A 19,543-nucleotide genomic window follows, 5' to 3' on the forward strand; every position below is an offset into this window, starting at 1 on the left:
TGGTCGGGCTGTCGCTCTGTGGCGCATGTCGTCTAAGGAGGTCTTCCTCGCGGCATTGCGCCCGCCGAATACTAACACGCTCGCGAAAAGAAATTCGTTGAGAAGCTGAGTCATCGGCGAAGCCGGCGGGGGATATCCAATCTCGTTCCGCTGTGTGTCTCGCGCGCGTTGGTCGAAGTGCAACATGGCATGTAGTAATACATATTTTTCGTCTGCAGATGCCTTGTGCCCTACCCCCTAAAAATAAATTTGATATCCGGGAGTGTTCATCGAAATTATAAGTGGGGTCCCACGTCCGCTCAACTGCATCTCCCGTGTGTGTCGGGCGGGGCGAGTCGGTCTGGCTCATGTTGTGGTGTTGGTCCCCATCTGTGTGTGTCCGGCTCCCACGGCGCGTTCAGTGTGCGTGTCCCTGTGTGTTAGTGATGGGTCGATCCCCGTACGCCCTGGCCCGGTCCCGCCCTCCCGTGTCGCCTTGTGTTCCGCTCGCGCGCGAGGGTCCATATTCCTTGCGCTCTCTCCTCTCTGTCTCTCTCCTCGTCGCGCGCGCCTTCCCTCCAGCTCTCTCCCGCGCATCTCGGTGCGCGGCCACGACACGCCGCCTCCTGCCACGGCGTCTTCCGCCTCCTCGTGTTTCACGGGTCGCGTCGGTCGCGTTCTGCTCGATTTCCTCGCCGCGCGGCGCAGCCCGTGTCTCTCTTTTTCTATCCTCGTTGGTTCCTGTCGCGCCGCCGCCGCCTCGCCCCCGCCCGTCCGTCGCCGTTCCTCGCCGCCTACATCCCGGTCGCCGTGGTACTCATGCCCTATTCTCTCTGTTGCTTCTGCGCTGTCACCCTGCCCCTCATCTCCATGTCCCATCGCATCGCAGTGTCGCATCGCACTGCGCCTATGGCTGTCGGCTCTCGTGTAATGTTCGTGGCTGGCGTCGCACGCGCTGCTGATTCTCTCGCGCCCGCGCCTCTGTCCTCTCTGGTCTCCTCGCGGCGGCTTGGTGGCCTGTGTGCCCTCTCTCGCTGGTGCGGGTGCTCTAGTTTTCTGCGGCTTGCGGTGTGGGCGTTTTGCCTCGTTTCGATTCAATTTTCGCGCGAACCCACAAGCGTGTGGGCCGCTATCTGATGGCCTCCAGCGGGAGGCCCCATCTCGGACACCAGCGGGTGTGCCGAGGACCAGGTCGTACGCGGGAAAGCTCATGCCGCCATCGCGGGAAAAATACCGAGCAACAGCAGAGTGCGCCTAAAGCCGTAGAGTGCTCCAAACACGAGTGCTCCAAAAACAAAGAACCGTGAAGACCATCGCGGACCACAGGGGCCACACAACGGACAAAATCTCACTTTTGTCTTTAACTGTCATGAGCAAGCCAACAGACTTTCGCACGCTCAGCCGACCTGGACGAGGTCACATACCAGGATACCACCAAGAACTGGTGCACTCGTGCACATGGCCTACACCGCAGTCACAGATGCACATGCAGCGACAAGTGCAGCGATTGGTGTCCGTCGTTCTCCACACCGCTGACCGCTCTACCTCTAGACCGCTGTGGCCTGCTGTGGCGTGGCAAACGGTGAACGAGCAAGCATGCGGGGAGAAGAGCGGCATTGTGCATGTACGAGAACCGCACAAGCGAACCCCAGAAGCCCAGAGAACACAGAGGTCACAGCGCGTACCGCCCCTCCAAGCTCCAGCCATTGTGGAGGTGGTCCTCTCTGCGAACATCCCGCGCACCCAAGACGACCGCGCACCCGCGCGACTGCGGCCGCTCCCTCCATCTGTACCCGCCCTCGCGCGCCGGCCATGGCCCCACGAATAGCACACACACAGCCGCGGCGGCACGCCAGGCGCAGTCGCCGCCGGACACACCCCGCCCGCGACGCGCGCAACCGCCGCGCCGCGTCACTCAGATGTGGAAGCGGAGGCGGCGGCCGGCTCGCCCGCCTCGGGTAGCGCGTCGAGCACGGCGCGGAGCTCGTTGTACGCCTATCATCACTTAGCTCACCAGCTCACCAGCCCACCACCAACTAGCGAGCCGGCAGCGCGGGAGCTCCACGGCAAGCCTTCTCCATCGGGGGCCTCGCAGACGCGCTCGCCTGAGGGGCGGTGAGGCGGCGCGTGGATCGATGCCGCCGTCTCCCTCCCCGCCCGCGACAAGAGCGCTCGAGTCGTGCGCCAGACGCTCTCGTGACGCTCTCGTGACGCTCTCATGGGTGGGCGGGCTGCTCTAGCCCTCGCCTCGGACAGCCAGCGCGCAGTCTGCTTGAGCAGGAGCGGCCTCACCCGCCGAAAGTGCGCCGCGACCGCCGCCTGGTGAATGAATGGACTGATTAACGAGTTGACTGACTCATTGACCCGCCGAAAGTGCGCCGCGGCCGCCGCCTCGAAGCCGGCGGGCGGGCACTTGATCATGTCCCGCATCGCGTAGCGCATCGTCTGCAGGCGCAGGTCCTCGTTGTACTCGCGCGAGCGCTGCTCGCCCGCGGGGGTGTTCTCCTATGGGGGAGATAGGGGGGAGATATGGGGGCGATCTCGGTATGGGGGAGGTCTGCTCGCCCGCGGGAAGTTCTTCTCCTCCTCGGCGTAGCCCGGCTCGTTGAAGTACGGCTTCGGCACCTATCTCCCCCAGATCTCCCCGTGTCTCCCCAGCTCCCCCCAGCTCCCCCCACCGAGGCGCGCGGCGTCGGCACCATGATGATCGACTGGATCGAGACGAGCACCTGTGCTCACGGCTAGAGGTGTGAAGAGGCGCTGTTCACACCTCCACCACGATGATCGACTGGATCGGGGCGAGCACTTGCAGCAGCGTCGAGCCGGAGCTGCTCGCCGAGGGCGGAGTCCACCCCTCGCCGTGCCACGTGCCGAGCAGCGAGAGGCACACCTTGCCGTCCGAGTAGTGGTTCGGGTTCATTAGTCAATTCGTTAATTAGCTAATTAGCTCATGAACACCTTGCCGTCCGAGTAGAGGTTCGGGTTGAAGCGCACCATGCCGCCGCCCGTCGTCTGCAGGTTGACCAGCGGAGGCACGGAGGGGTACTCTGCCGGGATGAAGACCTATTCGCCCATGTCGGTGGGGGCGTGAGGACCACGCCACTCCGGACGGGCGGGGCGGCTTCCGCGGGGGGGGGGGGGGGGGGAAGGGGGGGGTGGAAGGAAACCTGGAACTCCAAAAGGCCCAACGCGTAGGGGGTCTCGTGCGTCGTGTCGAGCACCTCCCCAGGGCCCGAAAAGAGCACCTGGAGAGCGCACGCCCCTCCCTTGACTCCCTTGAAGGAATGAACTCGTTCACCTGAGTCGAACGGAGGGAATCAACTCGTTGAATCGAGCACCCCCCTTTTTAAGGGGGGGGATTCCCCCCCCATTTCCTCATGGAAATTATTGAAACGCGTTGAGGACGTCCATCCTCAAACCCCTTAATGAGTTAATTCATCAATGGACTTCATTGAAGCGCCTTCAGCACGTCCATCCTCAACCCAGCTCCATGCATTAACACTCCATTACTTACTTAATGCAACTTCATTGAAGCGCCTTCAGCACGTCCATCCGGCTCTCATCCTTGAGCACGACGATGCACGACTCGGCGCCTACTCTCGCCGCGTCTCGGCTCATCTCGGCCCGTCTCCCCCTCGACCTCTCCAGGCAAGCCGTGTCCGCGCCGCACGGCAAGTTGCCCTCGCCCGACAGCGACTTGCACTCCTGCAGCAGCCGCTTCACCTTGCTGCGCGCCGCGGCCTCAAAGGGCGACTGCGCGATGTTCTGGCGGTAGTAGTGGTTGTACCGCCCCGCGCCGTCCGCCATGCCAACTTCGTCGAACGAGAGCTCGGCCAGCTCCGCGCCGTACGCCTCGTTGACCGTTCGCAGCATCGCGGCGGCGCCGCCGTACTCCTCCTCGGCCGCCGCGGCGTCGGCGGCGGCGCGCTCGCTCACCAAAGAGGAAAGGCCGCCGCCCGGCCCGCCCTCGCCCCCGCCCCCGCCTCCCTGCTGCAGGCGGGGGAGGAGGCGGCGGAGGGCCTGCACCTCCAGCGGCGGGAAGTGGTCCTTGCACTTGTGCTCGAGGATGTCGGCCGCCTGGAGAACCAGTTGACTGATCAACGAGTGGGCTACTCAACGATTGAACGCGTGCTCGAGGATGTTGGTCGCCGTGTGCAGGAGGGGCACGTCGAGGTTGTCGCAAGCGGCGAGCGTCTGCACGAAGGCGGGCACGCGCGAGGCGGCGTGGAGCAGAAGCTGCGCCGTGTCGGAGAGCATCTTCTTCGGGTGCCTATGCAAAAAAGAAATGCCGCTAGCGAAAAAGAAATACGCCCGGGTGTCGGAGAGCATCTTCTTCGGGTGCCTATGCAAAAAAGAAATGCCGCTAGCGAAAAAGAAATACGGCCGGGTGTCGGAGAGCATCTTCTTCGGGTGCCTATGCAAAAAAGAAATGCCGCTCCCGAAAAAGAAATACGTGCGGGTGTCGGAGAGCATCTTCTTCGGGTGCCTATGCAAAAAAGAAATGCCGCTCCGGAAAAAGAAATACGTGCGGGTGTCGGAGAGCATCTTCTTCGGGTGCCTATGCAAAAAAGAAATGCCCCTCCGGAAAAAGAAATACGTGCGGGTGTCGGAGAGCCTCTTCTTCGGGTGCCTATGCAAAAAAGAAATGCCGCTCCGGAAAAAGAAATACGGGCGGGTGTCGGAGAGCCTCTTCTTCGGGTGCCTATGCAAAAAAGAAATGCCGGTCGCGAAAAAGAAATGCGTGCGGGTGTCGGAGAGCATCTTCTTCGGGTGCCTATGCAAAAAAGAAATGCCGCTCCGGAAAAAGAAATACGAGCGCGTGTCGGAGAGCATCTTCTTCGGGTGCCTATGCAAAAAAGAAATGCCGCTCCCGAAAAAGAAATACGTGCGGGTGTCGGAGAGCATCTTCTTCGGGTGCCTATGCAAAAAAGAAATGCCGCTCCGGAAAAAGAAATACGGGCGGGTGTCGGAACGCATCTTCTTCGGGTGCCTATGCAAAAAAGAAATGCCGCTCCCGAAAAAGAAATACGGGCGGGTGTCGGAGAGCCTCTTCTTCGGGTGCCTATGCAAAAAAGAAATGCCGCTCCGGAAAAAGAAATACGGCCGCGTGTCGGAGCGCATCTTCTTCGGGTGCCAGCCCAGCTTGTCGGGCTGGTCGACGCGCAAGCCCTCCCGCGCCTTGACGTCGCAGAGCTTGCGCAGGAACTCGACCAGCATCGCCGCGAGCTTGGAGGCGCGGGACGGGTGGGAGGCAAAGGCGGAGCAGACGCCCGCCTCGTCGGTGAGGAAGAGGAGGGCCGCCAGCGACGAGTGGGCGAGCTGGAGGAAGCCCTTGGCGGTGCGGCGGCACTGCTCGAGGCGAGCCTCGCGCGCCTGCCTCTCCTTCCCGCTCAGCGCCGCCCACGCCGCCTCCTTCTCCTTGTCGGCGGCAGAGGCCGGCGGCGGGGCCGGCAGCGACGCCGCCTTGTCCCCGCGACGCACCGAGGCTGGCATCTCCTCCTGCCTCGTGTGCACGTCCGCCAGCCGGCCGAGCGCATCCGCCAGCAGAAAGACCGCCTCCTTGACCAGCGTCTCTGCAAACTCTCCAAACGCCGCGCCGCCGTCGCCGCCACCGCCCGGCTCGAGCGAGGCGGCCGCGGCGGCCTGCAGCGCCCTCCACGGCTGCGGCTGCTGCCACAGCGCGCGCAGCACGCTCATGATGCGGAAGCGGTCGCCGTTCTTGTCGGAGACGGCCGCCGCGTTTGTGTGCAGCCCGAGCTCGACGTAGAGGGAGAGCAGGGGCAGCTGCACCTCCGACGCCGCCTCGGCGTCGATCAGCCTGACAAGCGGCCCCGCCACGCCGCGCAGCCGCGAGCCGGCCAGCCGCGCCGCGTGCTCGTCCATCTGCACGAGCGTCTCGAGCAGCTCGGCGGCGGTGAAGCGGACGAAGGGCGAGGAGGCGAGGGCCTGGAGTTGCGGAGAGCTCGCCGCGTCAAGACGGGACAGCCAAGGGCGGGCGGTGTGGGCGCGTCCGATTTCTTGTTTCCTGCCGGCCGACCCAGCGGCACGCGCAGCGCGAGACGAGGGGCGCCGCAACCTCCGAAGCAACGAGAGCCTGGGGGTCCTTGCGCGCGAACAGCACGAGGAGCGCAAACACGTCGGTCAGCGTCGAGGCGGGCAGGGCGGCGCACGCGTCGGCCGCCGCCGCGCTGTCGGCGCAGAGATGCTCGAGCCACGCGCCTTTTCACAGCAGTGGGTGTGAAGAGACGCTGCTCACACCTCTCGCCAGAGATGCTCGAGCCCCGCGCCTTTTCACAGCAGTGGGTGTGAAGAGACGCTGCTCACACCTCTCGCCAGAGATGCTCGAGCCCCGCGCCGGCGAGGCCGCAGAAGCGGAGGAGGAGGGGCTGCAGCCGCGGGCCGTCGAGCAGCAGCCGGTACGCCAGCACCGCCGCCTGCGCCTTGCCCTGCCCAGCCTCCTTGATCGCGTGCAAGTGTGCGTCGAAGGCCGCCGCACCGCCCTCGGGAGGGGGGGCGCGCACCTTGCGAGATATGGCGGAGATGTGGGGGAGATATGGGAGATAGCCCTCGGGCGGAGGAGCGCGCACCTTGCGAGATATGGCGGAGATGTGGGGGGAGATATGGGAGATAGCCCTGGGGAGGAGGAGCGCGCACCTTGCGAGATATGGCGGAGATGTGGGGGGAGATATGGGAGATAGCCCTGGGGAGGAGGAGCGCGCACCTTGCGAGATATGGCGGAGATGTGGGGGAGATATGGGAGATAGCCCTCGGGCGGAGGAGCGCGCACCTTGCGAGATATGGCGGAGATGTGGGGGGAGATATGGGAGATAGCCCTGGGGAGGAGGAGCGCGCACCTTGCGAGATATGGCGGAGATGTGGGGGGAGATATGGGAGATAGCCCTGGGGCGGAGGAGCGCGCACCTTGCGCTGCAGCTCGAGGAGGATCCGCTCGCAGCGGCGCATGGCGGGGAGGCGGCCTATGAGAAAAGAAGAGCCGCTGGAGGAAAAGAAATACGGCCGGCTCCTCGCATGGCGGGGAGGACGCCTATGAGAAAAGAAGTACCGCTGGAAGAAAAGAAATACGGCCGGCTCCTCGCATGGCGGGGAGGACGCCTATGAGAAAAGAAGTACCGCTGCAAGAAAAGAAATACGGCCGGCTCCTCGCATGGCGGGGAGGACGCCTATGAGAAAAGAAGTGCAGCTGGAAGAAAAGAAATACGGCCGGCTCCTCGCATGGCGGGGAGGACGCCGACGTGCAGCGCGCGCAGGCAGAGGAAGAAGCACTCCGTTACAAAGTGCAGCTCCGCCTAATAAACGAATGAACGAATTCACGACTCAGCTAATTCACTCCGTCACAAAGTGCAGCTCCGCCTCGGCGTCGCCGCCGCCCGCCGCGACCCCCTCCGCCGACCCACCAGCAGCGCCAGCCGGCGGTGGGGTGTTCGGGGGGGGAGCGGGCTCGGCGGCGGCGTCGCTGCTCGAGAGGAGGGAGAGCTTGATCGCCTGCGCGGAATGAAGGACTTGAATTGACGCATCCACTAGTTGATGCGTCAGAGGGAGAGCTTGATCGGCCTGCGCCAGCTCGTCCGCCTCCTCGTTGGACTCCTCGAACCCTCCCGACCCACCCGCACCCGCTCCGCCGCCGCCAGAAGGGTCGCCGCCAGCTTCGGTGAGCCTGAGGCGCTCCTCGGCTTGCGGCCGGCGGCGGCGCGCCGACCACGCCGCCTCGCGCCGCCGCTCTCGCTCGTGCCACCTCGAGATATGGGGAGATATGGGGAGATATGGGGAGATATGGGGAGATATGGGGAGATATGGGCCGCTCTCGGTCGTGCCATCTCCAATCGAGCTCTTCATACTTGGTTCATTCGTTCGTCCGTTCACTCGTTCATTAAGACGCGCCACCTCCAATCGAGCCGCGCGAAGCCGTCATGCCCCTTGCCGTCGCGGAGAGCCGTCGGGGTGAGGAAGGGGCCGCACAGCTGCAGCAGCACCGCCGCCGCGCTAAGCAGCGCCCCGTCCGACGAGCAGCTCTGCCGCGCCTAATCAACTCATCAGCGGATATGAACGAGTTGACCCATTCACCCGCCCGACGCGCCGCTCTGCCGCGCCCGCATCGCCTCTTGAGGGCTCTGCTGCTTCCCCCCGTCTGCGTTCGCGCCGTTGGCCGCGAGCACAGCGCCCAGCCAGCGCAGCGCGGCCGCCTTGGCTGCCGGGTCCTTGAAGAGCGCCGCCGTGAGGATGACCCGCTGCCTGCATGGACATGTCTAACAGACCAGTCACGGACCCTTGTGTAGAGGGGAGTAGGCGCCACGAGGTGGTCTGCTGCCGGCTCTGCAGCTGCCACACCTCCTCCCACCCGCCCTCGAGCACGGCGCGGTCCTAATTAAACGAATTCACTGATTCGCTGAGCACTGATCAACTAATTCACCCCGCCCGCCCTCGGGCACGGCGCGCTCCTCGTGATGCCACCCTCCCCCGCCAGGGGCAGGCGCCGCCATCCCGTACCTTGACCAAGGAATCCGTCCACCGTTAGTACGCTGAGTGGCGAATTCGTTTCTCCGGCGCTGCCATCCCGCGCACCTTACTCAATCAGTTCAGAACCAGTCAGCCATCACCAGCCTGACCCCGGGGCCGGGCAGGCGCCAACCCCGCGCACCCCGTCAGCCCAGCCGGCGAGGGGCTGAGCAGGCGCAGCACTCCGAGCCCCTCTGCCTCCCGGCCAGTCCACTCGCCAGAGCGGAGCCTGCCGCTCTCCTAGAGGCCAGGTCAGGCTCCCGTCTCCACACACACACACGAGGTGGTGGGGCAAGGGCCAGGCTGCTCCCTCGCGACTCCACGTCTGACGACAGGAGCCGGCACGGCATTCGAAGTGCAAGGCCCGGTGCGCGTGGGTGAGCGGTGTGTGTGTGTGTGTGTGTGTGTGTGTGTGTGTGTGTGTGTGTGTGTGTGTGTGTGTGTGTGTGTGTGTGTGTGTGTGCGTGAGTGCGTGTGTGTGTGTGTGAATTGTGTGTGCCGCGTGCTGTGTGTGTGTGTGTGCTGTGTGAGTCTGTCCGCTCTCCTCGTCAAGCCGCCGCACGAGCACCGCGCGGGCGGCAACGCCGTGCGGAAGCGGCTTGAGCGGCCCGCCACCCGCCGCCGCGCCGAGGCCGAGAAGCAGCTCCGCCTCTGCCAGCACCGCCCGCCACCCGCCGCCGCCGCCGCCCGAGGAGGAGGAGGAGGAAGGGGAGAAAGAGACGTCGACCACAGCGCCGCCCGAGTACGGGTCGAGCCGGCGCAGCAACGACTCGAGTGCCGGGCCGTATACGCTCTCCTGCTCCGCCAGCGAGAGCGACGTGGCGACGGCGGTCACAAACGGCGCCGCCGCCGCCGAAGCCTTGAGCAAGCCGACGAGGTCGCTCTCTCCAGAGTCGCCGTAGAGGGAGAGCCCGTCCTCCTCAGCGGCCCCCGAGAGGAGGGCCTGCCTCGCGTGGTGCAGCGCGACCTCGCACCCGAACGCCGCCGCCGCCGCCGCGCTCGCCTGCTGCAGCTGCGGCTGCTGACGCTCCCAGCAGTGTATTATATTATATTATATTATATTATATTATATTATATTATATTCGCCTGCTGCAGCTGCGGCTGCTGACGCTCCCAGCAGTGCTGCAGGTAGCGCAGGCCGCGCTCGTCCCCGTGCGCGTACGACTGGGTTCGGTCCCGCACCTGAGGCAGGGGGAGATGGGGGGAGATAGGACGGAGATACGGCACCTGAGGGGCGAAGGAAGGCCGCGGACGTGTGCGTCGCGGACGTGCCACCCGGCCGGGCCGCACCCTCCTCCCGCTCACTGCCCCCCCCCCCCCACTACCCCTCGCGCTCACCGCCCGGTGCAGCGCGTCGGCGCCGTCTGCCGGCGCGGCCGACAGAGCAAAGCCGGCCTGGAGGGCGGCGAGCCCCGCGGCGTCGAGGCCGAGCCGCGGCGCGGGACGCGCCTCGAGTTTCGGGCGCTTGGCGGTCGGCCGCGCCATCGTCGGAGGGGGCGCCATCGCCATCGCCATGTCTTCGTCCTCGTCCATGTCGGTCGACGCGCCGTCCGTCTCGCCGTCCGTCCCGCCGCCCTCCTCCATCATGTAAAAGTACTCGGAGGCGGCCGCCTCAATGTTGCCACCCGCATTCTGGAGCAGCGTCCCGGCCTGGCCGGCGTCAATCCCGAGCATGCCCACGAGCGTAGCCACAGAGGCCGCATACTCGTCCATCACTGCGGTCGGGCTGCGGGACGTGGAGCGCTGAGGAGTGGCGCTGTACACGGCGTGCGGAAAAGAATGTTGCCCTGGCACACCACGGGAGCCGCCTAAGCGACTCCTGCGAGGGCGGCGAGGCACTTAGCTGTCAGTGTCGTGCGAAAAAGAATCATGGTTACTGGCGAACATCCTCGGGTTCACCTGACTGTCTCCATGGAACTCCCACAAGGCTCTCCTGCAGAGCGCCAGACAGCCTAGCGTACAGGGTGCTGTTTTCCGTCAATATAAAAAGAAAAACATTCTGCACCTGTCAACGCGGAGCATGCAGATGGTTGGCGAGGGCGAGGTCACGGTGGTGCTTCTCCTCCTCGCGGCGGCGGCGCTGCCGGCACTCTTGTACGTGCGGCGTCGGCAGGAGCAGCAGTTTGAGGCCAAGCTGCAGTCGATGAGAAGCAAGCAAGCCGAGGCGAAGCTGCAGGCGGTGGAGGAGAAGGTCGCCGCGGTGGAGGCGTCTGCAGCTTCGCCGCCGCCGGCACCGTCAGCGAGGGCGCGCCGCGGGCGGGCCGCCGAGGCGCGGCCGCCGCTGCTCAAGGGCGCAAAGTGCTGGTACGAGGCGGACCGGTCCAGCGACCCGGTGCTGGTGGAGATCATGCAGGTCCACGCGGACGTGGACGGGGCCTTCTACACGATCAAGCTGCCCAGCGGCGGCGAGAAGCAGACGACGCGCGGAAAGCTCGATTCGCTCGAGGAGCGCGCTGAGGCCGCGGCGGCGGCGCTGCTCGCCGAGGAGGCGAAGGAGAGCAAGAAGGGCGGGCGCGGCAAGGGCGGGTCGGGCCGCGAGAAGCCGAAGCCCGCCCGCAAGCAGAACAGCGGGCGCGAAAAGCGCAAGTGAGGCCGGCGGTGTGCACACCGTTTGCGCTCTAGTCTACTGTCATAGGGAGTCGTGCGATCCGCGCGCGCGTGTACGTGTGCCCGTTTTGCCGCACGTACGTCAAAAAGGATGCGACATTGACACAGTGTCGAAATGAGACCACGGTAAGATCGCGCCACTTGCCTGTGTGGCTCTCTCCTCCGCGCTGACGTGTGACGACGACTGCGTTGTGCGACTCGGAGGCGACTCGCTCGCGTCTCGCGCGCGGGAGAGGTGTGTACATGCGTGCTCTCTCGACGGGGCCGCCGCAGTCGCACGAGCGCGCTCGCGCCCCGCTCATTTCGTAGTGCGCCGGTGCAATCTTCGCTGGCTCCGTCCCACATCGCTGGTCCCTCGTCGACAGCACGCAACTACATGGCCGGATCTGGACTCGCGGGGAAGAAGTAGTGCTGGCAGGCTTCGTAGAGTTCCGCTCCGCGTCCGCTCCGCTGCATGTACTTCAGAACCATCACGGAAACAACGATGAGGATAGTAGGCATCCAGCTCTCCACTCGGACATCCGCGTTGCCCTTTCCACTATCCGCAGGCGGCGCGATGGCTGTGTCGGCGTCGGCTGTGTCGGCGGCAGTACGCTTCGTCGTCTTCTTTGCCATTGCCTGCAGTATGATACCAGGAGATGAGAGGGTGCGCGCAGTGGCGCTCGAGGACGCCCTACGCCGATGCTTGGCAGCGCGTAGTGTCGAAACTCCGAGACTCCGACGTCCAATGTCAAATTCACTCTTTGTTTAGAGAGCGATGGCGCGGAACTTGTGGCTGCCAATAACAGGCGGGTCGGTGGAGGAGATCATCTCGGCGCACGCTGACCCGCTCGCTCTCCTGGAGAGTGGTGCGGTGCCTGCTCTCGTCGTGCGCCGTGCGCTAGCAGCACCTGCGCTGACGACAGTCTTGTCGCGGCTGCAAGGGCAGCCGTGGCAGAGGAGGACAGCCTCCTATAAGACGTTGGGCGTCGATTTGGGTGCCTATTTGGGCCGCTACCCGCACCCTCTAGATTTGCTGCGGGCCGAAGTCCACTCCACTTGCACCAAAACGACCGACCTTCAGAGGCATCACGCCAACGCCACTGCCGCCTTTGATCTCGCGGCGAAGAGAGCAGGCCTGTACGCCCCGGTGGAGGCGCTGCACCGCACTCTGCGTGCGCTCTTTGCCGCGAGGTCTGCGGCTGCTGAGGCCGACTTCCTCCCGGCTCCGGGCGTCTTTCGCATGCACCGCCCGGGCAACCGCTTCGCGCCGCACGCAGACACCATCCACGCTGCAGAGTGGAGCAGTGCGTGCGGAGGAAAGCGGCCGAGGCGAGGCGTGGCGCCAAACTTCCGCCCTCTCCGCCGCCTTCGGCACCAGCTCTCTGCCCTCGTGTCGCTGCAGCAGCCCAGATCCGGGGGAGAGCTGCGGCTCTTTAGCACCAACTGGGAGGCCCTCATGTCAACTTGCAACCAGCGCGGCGTGGCCTACGACGTGGGAATCGCCTTCCCTCACTGGCCGCGCGCGGCAGCCATGCTGCACCCGCGCGAGTACAACCTCACCGTCACGCCGGGCGACGTCTTCATCTTCAACAGCAATCGCGTGCACGAGGTGCTGCCGGTGGTGGGTCAGCAGCCGCGCCTCGTGCTCGGGTCCTTTGTGGGGTACTCGCACTCGCCGCGTGAGGAGATGAGGATGTGGTCTTGAGGACCTCGTGCTCGGGTCCTTTGTGGGGTACTCGCACTCGCCGCGTGAGGAGATGAGGATGTGTCTTGAGGACCGAGAGGGAGGAGCCATCGAGAGAGGTCGGTGACGATGCTGCCGGTGTCGGCATTCCCAGCGGATGGAGACCGTGGCTGTTGCGCTGGTCAAAGCGAAGGCCGCCTCCTCGAGGACTGTTGGGGACGCCGATCATCTCTCCAGCTCCGAACTCGAGAATTGTGCGCATGTCGGATGGAGCCCTTGCCGCCGCTTTCTCCACCCTTCCCTGCCTGCCCCTTTCCATATCTCGACGACCTCCACCTCCCCAACGCCGGTGGGCAGGCATCAACATCAAGTTCGGCAGCTCGACCTTGAAGCTTGATCGCTTCTGATGCTGATGGCAACGGCAAGCCTCTCCTCTCTGAGGAGCTAAAGAAGCACCTGAAGGACGAGCTCACCAGATTGATAGACAGACCAATGGTAGCCGAGCCGTGTACCGCTGGGCTCGTCGAGCGCCTACTGAGGGTCGCGCGTTTGCGCCCCGCGGACCGGCGCCGGCGGCCGCCGCGTGCCCGCGGTGCCCCGTGATCGGTGTGTGGCAGCGGCGCGGCGCTGCGTGTGTGACCATCGTCAGCGGCGCCGCCAGCCGTCATGTGCACTACCGGCACGATGTGCCTTGTGCGATGCGGCGCATGATTGCTCTGTAGGCATCCTCGCGCTTTCGCTTCCGGCGCATCGCCTTCGTCTCCTTGCTGCGCAGCTGGGTGTAGTTCGGGCCCGCCTCCGCCACGCTGTCCAGCAGCTGGGCGGCGCTCGCCATCTCGACCGCGTCGTCCTCCGGCGGAAGCTCCGCGTTGCCCGCGGCCGCCTCCCGAGCGCGCTCGTCGCGCATCCGCTCGTGGTGGGCCTGCCGACGCGCCACGCCGGCGCCCGCGTGCCTCGCCGCCGCGTCCGGCGACGGCATCGATGCTGTCCGCCCGAGCGTGACTCGCCACTCCACGACCTCCACGACCCTCCACGACCCTCCACGACCCACTCGCTCTGCCCCAAACCTAAATCGTCTCACTAGTTACATACATACTTTAGCGACACACAGCCATGTGGGACGCGCGTCGTCCGTCGAGTACCTCTAGCCTAAAGTAGCCTATATAGAGCCTAGACGCTAGAGCCGTACTACCCAGCCTTCGCATGCGATCGTGCATGCACATGCACATGTCCATGTATGTGCATGCACATGTGCATGCAGAGTGCTGCAGTCTTTTTTTACGCGTGTGGCGCGTGAGCAGAGACCAGAGTGGTGTTGTGTGAGACGCGTGTGTGAGAGGCGGGCGGTTGACGTTGAGTGCTGCGCGTGCGTGTTCTGCGTCTACAGAAACACCAATGCATATTCTCCGCTCCGACCACACACCCTCGCCGACGACTACAACCTCGCAAAAGAGTCACATAGCGGTGTGACATCTGGCTGAAGCCACGCCACGGCTTTGGCGTTTGGGAACCACTCCTTCTCTCCCGTGTACGCAAACTGGATTAGAACGTGGCCCGTTTGCTGCTCCGCCACCGCGCCAGCGTAGCAGAAGGATGGGTCGCCACCCGCTTCGACGCTCACCCACTCTGTCTCCGGCACGGAGACCAGCCGCCCGACCAAGCTAGCATGCTGCATCGGCGCAGTGCGGCGCGACGCGCTCGCAACAACGAACGTCTGGCCCGGCTGTACGCCAACTGGGACCACCGTGGTGAACATCTGCTCGCCCGATGTGGACGGGAAGGTCGCGGACTGGCCGGGACTCATGCCCGCAGGTGGAGTGCGTGGTGTTAGGGTAGCGAGGTTGGTTGGGCGCGGCGAGAGTCAAAGCGAGGCAAAAAGAATTTTCTTTCGAAATTTCAGATGGCAAGAGATTTTTTCTTTTTTTGTTTCTCTCTACGACGGGCACGGGACCGGCCCTGCCGCACCGCGCCAGGATGGGTCGCCTGACAAGGCACTGTGGCACGCCGGTCAGTGCTGGTTCGTTGGAGCAGCTGCGCTGCCTCGCGAGCTTCCAGATATTCTATCGATATGAAGGGCGCACAAAGGCGCTCGACGTCGCTCCATCCGAGGACTCTGTCAGGACTCTGTCAGGACTCCGTCAGGACTCTGTCAGGACTCCGTCAGGACTCCGCCAGGACAACCACTGTCCCCGCTGTGAATAGAGCCCTTAGCTAGAGAGTAGGGAGGGGTGTACAGTCGAGTTACTCCCGAGGGCAGGGACGGCCCTCCACTGAGGGAAAGGGCGCACGGGGACGGTATCGACCCAGCCACGCAGCTCTTTCCTCGCGTACAGCCAACGAGTTTGCTGGTCCACAGGCAGGCCAGGCCGTGAGCGTGGGCCGGTCAGGCCTGATCCTGCGGTGAGCACTGGAGGGCTATGCGGCTCGCTCCGTCAGCCGACTTGCGCTGTCGAGCGGTCGAGCGCTTCGGGTTGGACCCGCGGGAGGGTCCCTGCGCGGCTGACATGGCCAGCCAAGCCGTGTGCGCTGCCGTGGGTGCTGCCGTGGGTGCTGCTGTGGGCGCTGCCGTGGGCGCTGCCGTGGGCGCTGCCTCGGTCAGCAGTCGGTCAGCCGCCGTCCGCTGCTCGGCGCTGGCCTGCAGGTTGCCGGTGGCAAATCGGGGGCGCGCGGGCCATGGACGTCGTGGCCGAGCTTTGCTGCCTATGCACGTTGCCGGCTGTAACGTTGCCTGCACCATGGCCGCGCCTCTCTTGCTTGTGCGCTTTCATGGTCGGCCGAGTGGCGCGAGACCCAGCGTGATTTCTTTTGTCTGTCAGGACTCTAAGTTCTGTCAGGACTCTCAAGTTTCTGTCAGGACTCTCAAGTTTGCTTGTCAGGACTCTCAAGTTTGCGTCAGGACTGCCCCATCAGGACGATTCCGCAGAGGGCGCGCACGGTCGAAAGGGGGGCTGGGCGTCTATCATTCACTGCTGGGGGGGAGGGGAAGGAGGGTTGCAGTGAAGGAAGGTGGAAGTCTCTTCGGAGGCACTTGTGAGCACTGTGAAGACCGTGCGCCGTCAGGACCCCGCCAGGACTCTGTCAGGACTCTGTCAGGACTCTGTCAGGACTATGTCAGGACTCTGTCAGGACTCTGTCAGGACTGTCAGGACAGTTGCGGGAGCTCCACAAACCAGGTTAAAGCTTCTGGGCGGTCGTTAAGGTTCGCTCCCCGCACACCGGCCCCGGAATAAGTTACATCATAGTGTTTGAGTCGCCGCTGCTGAATGCTGACGGAGCGGAGGCAGCGGAGGGGCCAGCGGCGCCGCTGCCTGCGGAGGCGGGTGCGCCCGCCGCGCCAGCCACCGCCGCGTCCGAGCCACCGCCGCGTCCGGCGCCTGCCCCTGAGGCGCCATTCACCCACGACGGCCACTTTGATTTTCCGCCACTCCGCAGCCCGCTACATGTACATGTACATGTGCACTCACGCCCCAAGAGTCGACTCGGCTCGACGGCTTTAACCATCATGGGGCACGGACCTTCTGCGACAACCCAGCCCCCTAGTGGGCCTGCGACACATCTTTCGCCGCCAACTCTGCTGGGTCAGTGCAACGTGCACGGTTTCCTTTGCCTCCAAAATGTGTTTCACCATGGAATGCAACAGTTGGGCCTACCCCTTGGCAAAACGTCCTTGAGCCCTTGTGTAATGGGGCTGAGGCAGTGCCCTTGTGTAATGGGACATGTTCTTCTGGAAAGGAGCTTGCCATCTACCAAGGTCTGCCTATTCACCCCGGGCATCAGTGGCTTCAGAGTGCCAACAGACAATTCTATCCAACGGCGTTCCACCGACGGCGATACTCAACATGCCTTACCCGCCTGCTGCCTCTGCCTCTCTCAGCCATGCGACCCCTCCGCCAATGCACACCTCGAACGCGACGTTAGATCCCGCTGCGAGTGGCAACATTCGCGGCGATGAGGCCTCTGCCAGCACTGATCATCACAACTCGTCTGTTACGCTACACGTTTTTGCCCTGTGCAGGTGAAGAGCGGACCGGTGAGGGAATGACCTTTTGGCGCGGCGCTGCTATGTGCCTGCGCGCTCATGGCGCCTTCAGGGGTGCGCCTGAGGCGTGTAGACTGCGGCCCGGGGCGCCGCGATAGCGCGGCGCCGACGATTGTGTCGCTCACTGTCACACCAACGACACGGTCACAGTGTGTGTGCAGTGCGTCAATTCCGGCGACCGTGACGCCGTCGGCGCTCGTCAAAAACATCTACTGTGGAGCTCTAAGTCTGATGGCGTGTTGTACTAGTGGTGCTGCACTAGGCGGCCCGTTTTTAGCAAAAAGAAGATACCACATCGCGTGTGGCCGTCGAAAAACCGCATGTTCGCCCGTTTTGGACCCCTTCGTACGGCTCCAAAAACCGCTCCTTAACGACGACTACGCGGCCCGGCGGTCGATCTGCGCCTTCTCAGCGGTGGTGTGGATATGGGCGGTACGTGCGGACTGCGTGGTGCTGCGACAGTTTGACGAGTGCGACTCCCAGCGTCGACTTTGCGGACCCCACGGAGCCTCTGCTGCTCCGGGGGGGGGGGGGGGTCTGCAGACCACCCGGCCGAACTTCAGAGACAGTAGCGGTGCTCCTCAAATACCGCTCAAACGCCCACGATGCTGTCGAGGGGACATATGCTGATGATCCTGGCCCAATTGGTTCGCTCAGAAAGCTTCTGGGCGGTCGTTAAGGTTCGCTCCCCGCACACCGGCCCCGTCACGCCGGGATCGTGTCCCTCACTACTTGCCCAACCATTCGTACAGGAGAGTAGACAGATGATGACGACACGCACGAGCGACACACAGACACAAACAAGCTCACAAGACACACAGCCAGCGGGCTGCCACACATCCTGAGTGGGCGTAACCCCGTATTCGAAAAAAGAAAAGACCTTCCCGCCAAACCATGGCGTCTCACAACGGACTTCAGTGCTGGATGTGCCTTGGCGGGGCGACGCACGCCTGCCCGCGCTGCGACGTCGCATACGGGACCGCCGTCTGCCTGACGTGCTTTGAGAAGGCGGCCCGCCAGGCCGACACGAAGCGCAAGCTTGGCCGCCTACGGCACGACGCGCTCGACTGGACCGGCGCGCCGCGAGGAGAGCGGCCGCTGCGGCCGGTCGACATGGCGACGACGCCAGCTTCGCCGTGCCAGTGCTGCACGCGCGAGTGCCTGCAGCCGCAGCTGGTGCTGCTTCCGGCGCCCGCGCCGCCGCTCGCTGCAGGCCCCGGCGGCCAGCAGGCACCGCCGGTGCCGGTGCGGGTGCCCAAACCACACCGCAGATTCTGAGTCGCGCGCGGCTGTCTCTCTCTCACGCTCTTCGCCCTTCGCCCGCCAGGTGCCGGCTGTGGAGGCGGCGGCGGCGACGGCCGCGCCAGCGACGCCGGTCGAGCTCGCGCCGCTGCCTGCGGAGGCTGCCTCGCCGCCGGCAGGCGGTGCGGCGGCGCCCTCTGCGGGCAGTGCGTCATGGATCACGTTCCTCGGGACGGCAAGCGCGTGGGTTGGGGGGGCCCTGCTCGAGGCAGCGGCGGAGGGCTTCCGCCGAGCAAAGCGGCGGCGATGCGATGGGGAGCAGAGGGAGGGGAGGGGGGGGGAGGAGGAGGAGGAGGCGCCGCGTGTCGGCGCGAGCGAGCGGGCGCGCCTCGGCGGCCCCTCCGCCGACGAGGCGGGCGGCGGTGGCGCGCCGCCGGCCGCGCCGGCCGCGCAGGCCGCCGTGCGCACCATCACCGCTGCAGGCGCCGAGGCAGTTCGGCAGGCAGACAGGGAGGGGCTTACGCTGGCCACGGGCTGCGGCAACACCGGCTACAAAGGCGTCTGCTACCGCCCGAAGGAGCGAGGCAGCAAGAAGTACAGGCTGTCGGTGTTTGTTGGCGGCAAGATGCTCTCCCTCGGCTACTTCACCACCCCCGAGGAGGCGGCGCTCTTCTACGCCCGCAGGGAGGCGGGCAGGGACATGGTTGCGCCGGCGAGCCAGAGGATGTACTTGCGCCGAGCTGGCTCGCTCGAGGCGACCACCGGCGAGGCGACCACCGGAGCGGGCGCGGCACCCACCGGAGGGGCACCCGCCGGCACGGCGATGCCCATTGAGGACCTCGCCGGTGCGGTGGCCCGCGGGGCGGCCGGCGCGGCGGCCACCGGAGCCGCCCGCATGATGGCCCCGCCGCGGACCGCGTCGTCAGAGGGCGTTGTGCTGATCCCAGCCGTCCGCAAGGACAGCACGACGGGCTACAAGAACGTGATCTTCCACCGCGGCAGTAAGCAGTTCGAGGCGAAGGTGCGACCTGGCGGCAAGAGTGTCTTCCTCGGCTCCTTCGACACCGCCGAAGAGGCGGCCACCGCCTACGCTCGCTCAGAGTACGGCCGTGCCGACGCCGCCAAGCTGCTGCAGCCCCGCGCTGGCACGGGGACGGCCAGCGCGGCGCCTGCTGGTGCGGGTGCGGCGACCGGCGCGGGTGCCGCGCCCGCCGCTCGCCAGGCGATTGCTAACTTCGCCGCCGCGCTCTAGACGAGCACCGGCCGGTGCTGGCGTGGAAGACGGCGGCCATCCGCGCGTATCTAGTGTGCGTGTCCTAAGTGTTGGTGTCTGCGCAACCTCCTGGAGCCTAGCAGAAGGCGGCCGGCGGTGGGGCGAGGGAAGGGGGGGGGGGGGGGGTATGGTCCCGTCGGCGGGAGGCTGGGTCTGTCAGCAGGATTCGATTACCATACGTACCATACCAAAGGAAAAGTGGCAATTTTTCCGTGCTGCCCCA

At 65.1% G+C, this 19,543-nt stretch overlaps 9 protein-coding genes across 9 annotated transcripts; 3 read left to right on the forward strand and 6 right to left on the reverse strand.

Moving 5' to 3' along the window:
* Nucleotides 1–1,890: 1,890 nt before the first annotated feature.
* Nucleotides 1,891–2,976, reverse strand: EMIHUDRAFT_225985 (hypothetical protein; the record flags this gene model as incomplete). The annotated part of the gene is made up of 5 exons (XM_005789383.1): nucleotides 1,891–1,974; nucleotides 2,272–2,484; nucleotides 2,658–2,708; nucleotides 2,786–2,869; nucleotides 2,938–2,976. The coding sequence occupies 5 exons, from the start codon at nucleotides 2,974–2,976 to the stop codon at nucleotides 1,891–1,893; spliced, it is 471 nt and encodes a 156-aa protein (XP_005789440.1).
* A 528-nt stretch (nucleotides 2,977–3,504) lies between these two features.
* Nucleotides 3,505–3,852, reverse strand: EMIHUDRAFT_225986 (hypothetical protein; the record flags this gene model as incomplete). Its single annotated transcript, XM_005789384.1, has 2 exons — nucleotides 3,505–3,577; nucleotides 3,650–3,852. 2 exons carry the CDS (start codon nucleotides 3,850–3,852, stop codon nucleotides 3,505–3,507), a joined length of 276 nt encoding a protein of 91 aa, XP_005789441.1.
* A 240-nt stretch (nucleotides 3,853–4,092) lies between these two features.
* On the reverse strand, nucleotides 4,093–10,515 carry EMIHUDRAFT_225987 (hypothetical protein; the record flags this gene model as incomplete). Its single annotated transcript, XM_005789385.1, has 19 exons — nucleotides 4,093–4,249; nucleotides 4,433–4,465; nucleotides 4,577–4,609; nucleotides 4,865–4,897; nucleotides 5,081–5,925; nucleotides 6,017–6,167; nucleotides 6,238–6,266; nucleotides 6,306–6,479; nucleotides 6,901–6,956; nucleotides 7,199–7,286; nucleotides 7,336–7,654; nucleotides 7,882–7,980; nucleotides 8,062–8,229; nucleotides 8,636–8,733; nucleotides 9,221–9,436; nucleotides 9,832–10,219; nucleotides 10,290–10,312; nucleotides 10,393–10,426; nucleotides 10,499–10,515. 19 exons carry the CDS (start codon nucleotides 10,513–10,515, stop codon nucleotides 4,093–4,095), a joined length of 2,961 nt encoding a protein of 986 aa, XP_005789442.1.
* Nucleotides 10,516–10,636: 121 nt separating this feature from the next.
* Nucleotides 10,637–11,083, forward strand: EMIHUDRAFT_225988 (hypothetical protein; the record flags this gene model as incomplete). Its single annotated transcript, XM_005789386.1, has 2 exons — nucleotides 10,637–10,693; nucleotides 10,805–11,083. The coding sequence occupies 2 exons, from the start codon at nucleotides 10,637–10,639 to the stop codon at nucleotides 11,081–11,083; spliced, it is 336 nt and encodes a 111-aa protein (XP_005789443.1).
* Nucleotides 11,084–11,857: 774 nt separating this feature from the next.
* On the forward strand, nucleotides 11,858–12,787 carry EMIHUDRAFT_225990 (hypothetical protein; the record flags this gene model as incomplete). The annotated part of the gene is made up of 1 exon (XM_005789387.1): nucleotides 11,858–12,787. The coding sequence occupies one exon, from the start codon at nucleotides 11,858–11,860 to the stop codon at nucleotides 12,785–12,787; it is 930 nt and encodes a 309-aa protein (XP_005789444.1).
* Nucleotides 12,788–13,439: 652 nt separating this feature from the next.
* On the reverse strand, nucleotides 13,440–13,745 carry EMIHUDRAFT_225992 (hypothetical protein; the record flags this gene model as incomplete). Its single annotated transcript, XM_005789388.1, has 1 exon — nucleotides 13,440–13,745. The coding sequence occupies one exon, from the start codon at nucleotides 13,743–13,745 to the stop codon at nucleotides 13,440–13,442; it is 306 nt and encodes a 101-aa protein (XP_005789445.1).
* A 456-nt stretch (nucleotides 13,746–14,201) lies between these two features.
* EMIHUDRAFT_225993 (hypothetical protein) lies at nucleotides 14,202–14,570 on the reverse strand (the record flags this gene model as incomplete). Its single annotated transcript, XM_005789389.1, has 1 exon — nucleotides 14,202–14,570. One exon carries the CDS (start codon nucleotides 14,568–14,570, stop codon nucleotides 14,202–14,204), a length of 369 nt encoding a protein of 122 aa, XP_005789446.1.
* Nucleotides 14,571–15,149: 579 nt separating this feature from the next.
* EMIHUDRAFT_225994 (hypothetical protein) lies at nucleotides 15,150–15,534 on the reverse strand (the record flags this gene model as incomplete). The annotated part of the gene is made up of 2 exons (XM_005789390.1): nucleotides 15,150–15,401; nucleotides 15,475–15,534. 2 exons carry the CDS (start codon nucleotides 15,532–15,534, stop codon nucleotides 15,150–15,152), a joined length of 312 nt encoding a protein of 103 aa, XP_005789447.1.
* Nucleotides 15,535–17,699: 2,165 nt separating this feature from the next.
* On the forward strand, nucleotides 17,700–19,299 carry EMIHUDRAFT_110035 (hypothetical protein; the record flags this gene model as incomplete). Its single annotated transcript, XM_005789391.1, has 2 exons — nucleotides 17,700–18,050; nucleotides 18,133–19,299. The coding sequence occupies 2 exons, from the start codon at nucleotides 17,700–17,702 to the stop codon at nucleotides 19,297–19,299; spliced, it is 1,518 nt and encodes a 505-aa protein (XP_005789448.1).
* Between the last annotated feature and the right edge of the window lie 244 nt (nucleotides 19,300–19,543).

The sequence above is a fragment of the Emiliania huxleyi genome, assembly GCF_000372725.1.
Source record: "Emiliania huxleyi CCMP1516 chromosome Unknown EMIHUscaffold_129, whole genome shotgun sequence".
In the NCBI taxonomy this organism is placed as follows: Eukaryota; Haptophyta; order Isochrysidales; family Noelaerhabdaceae; genus Emiliania; species Emiliania huxleyi.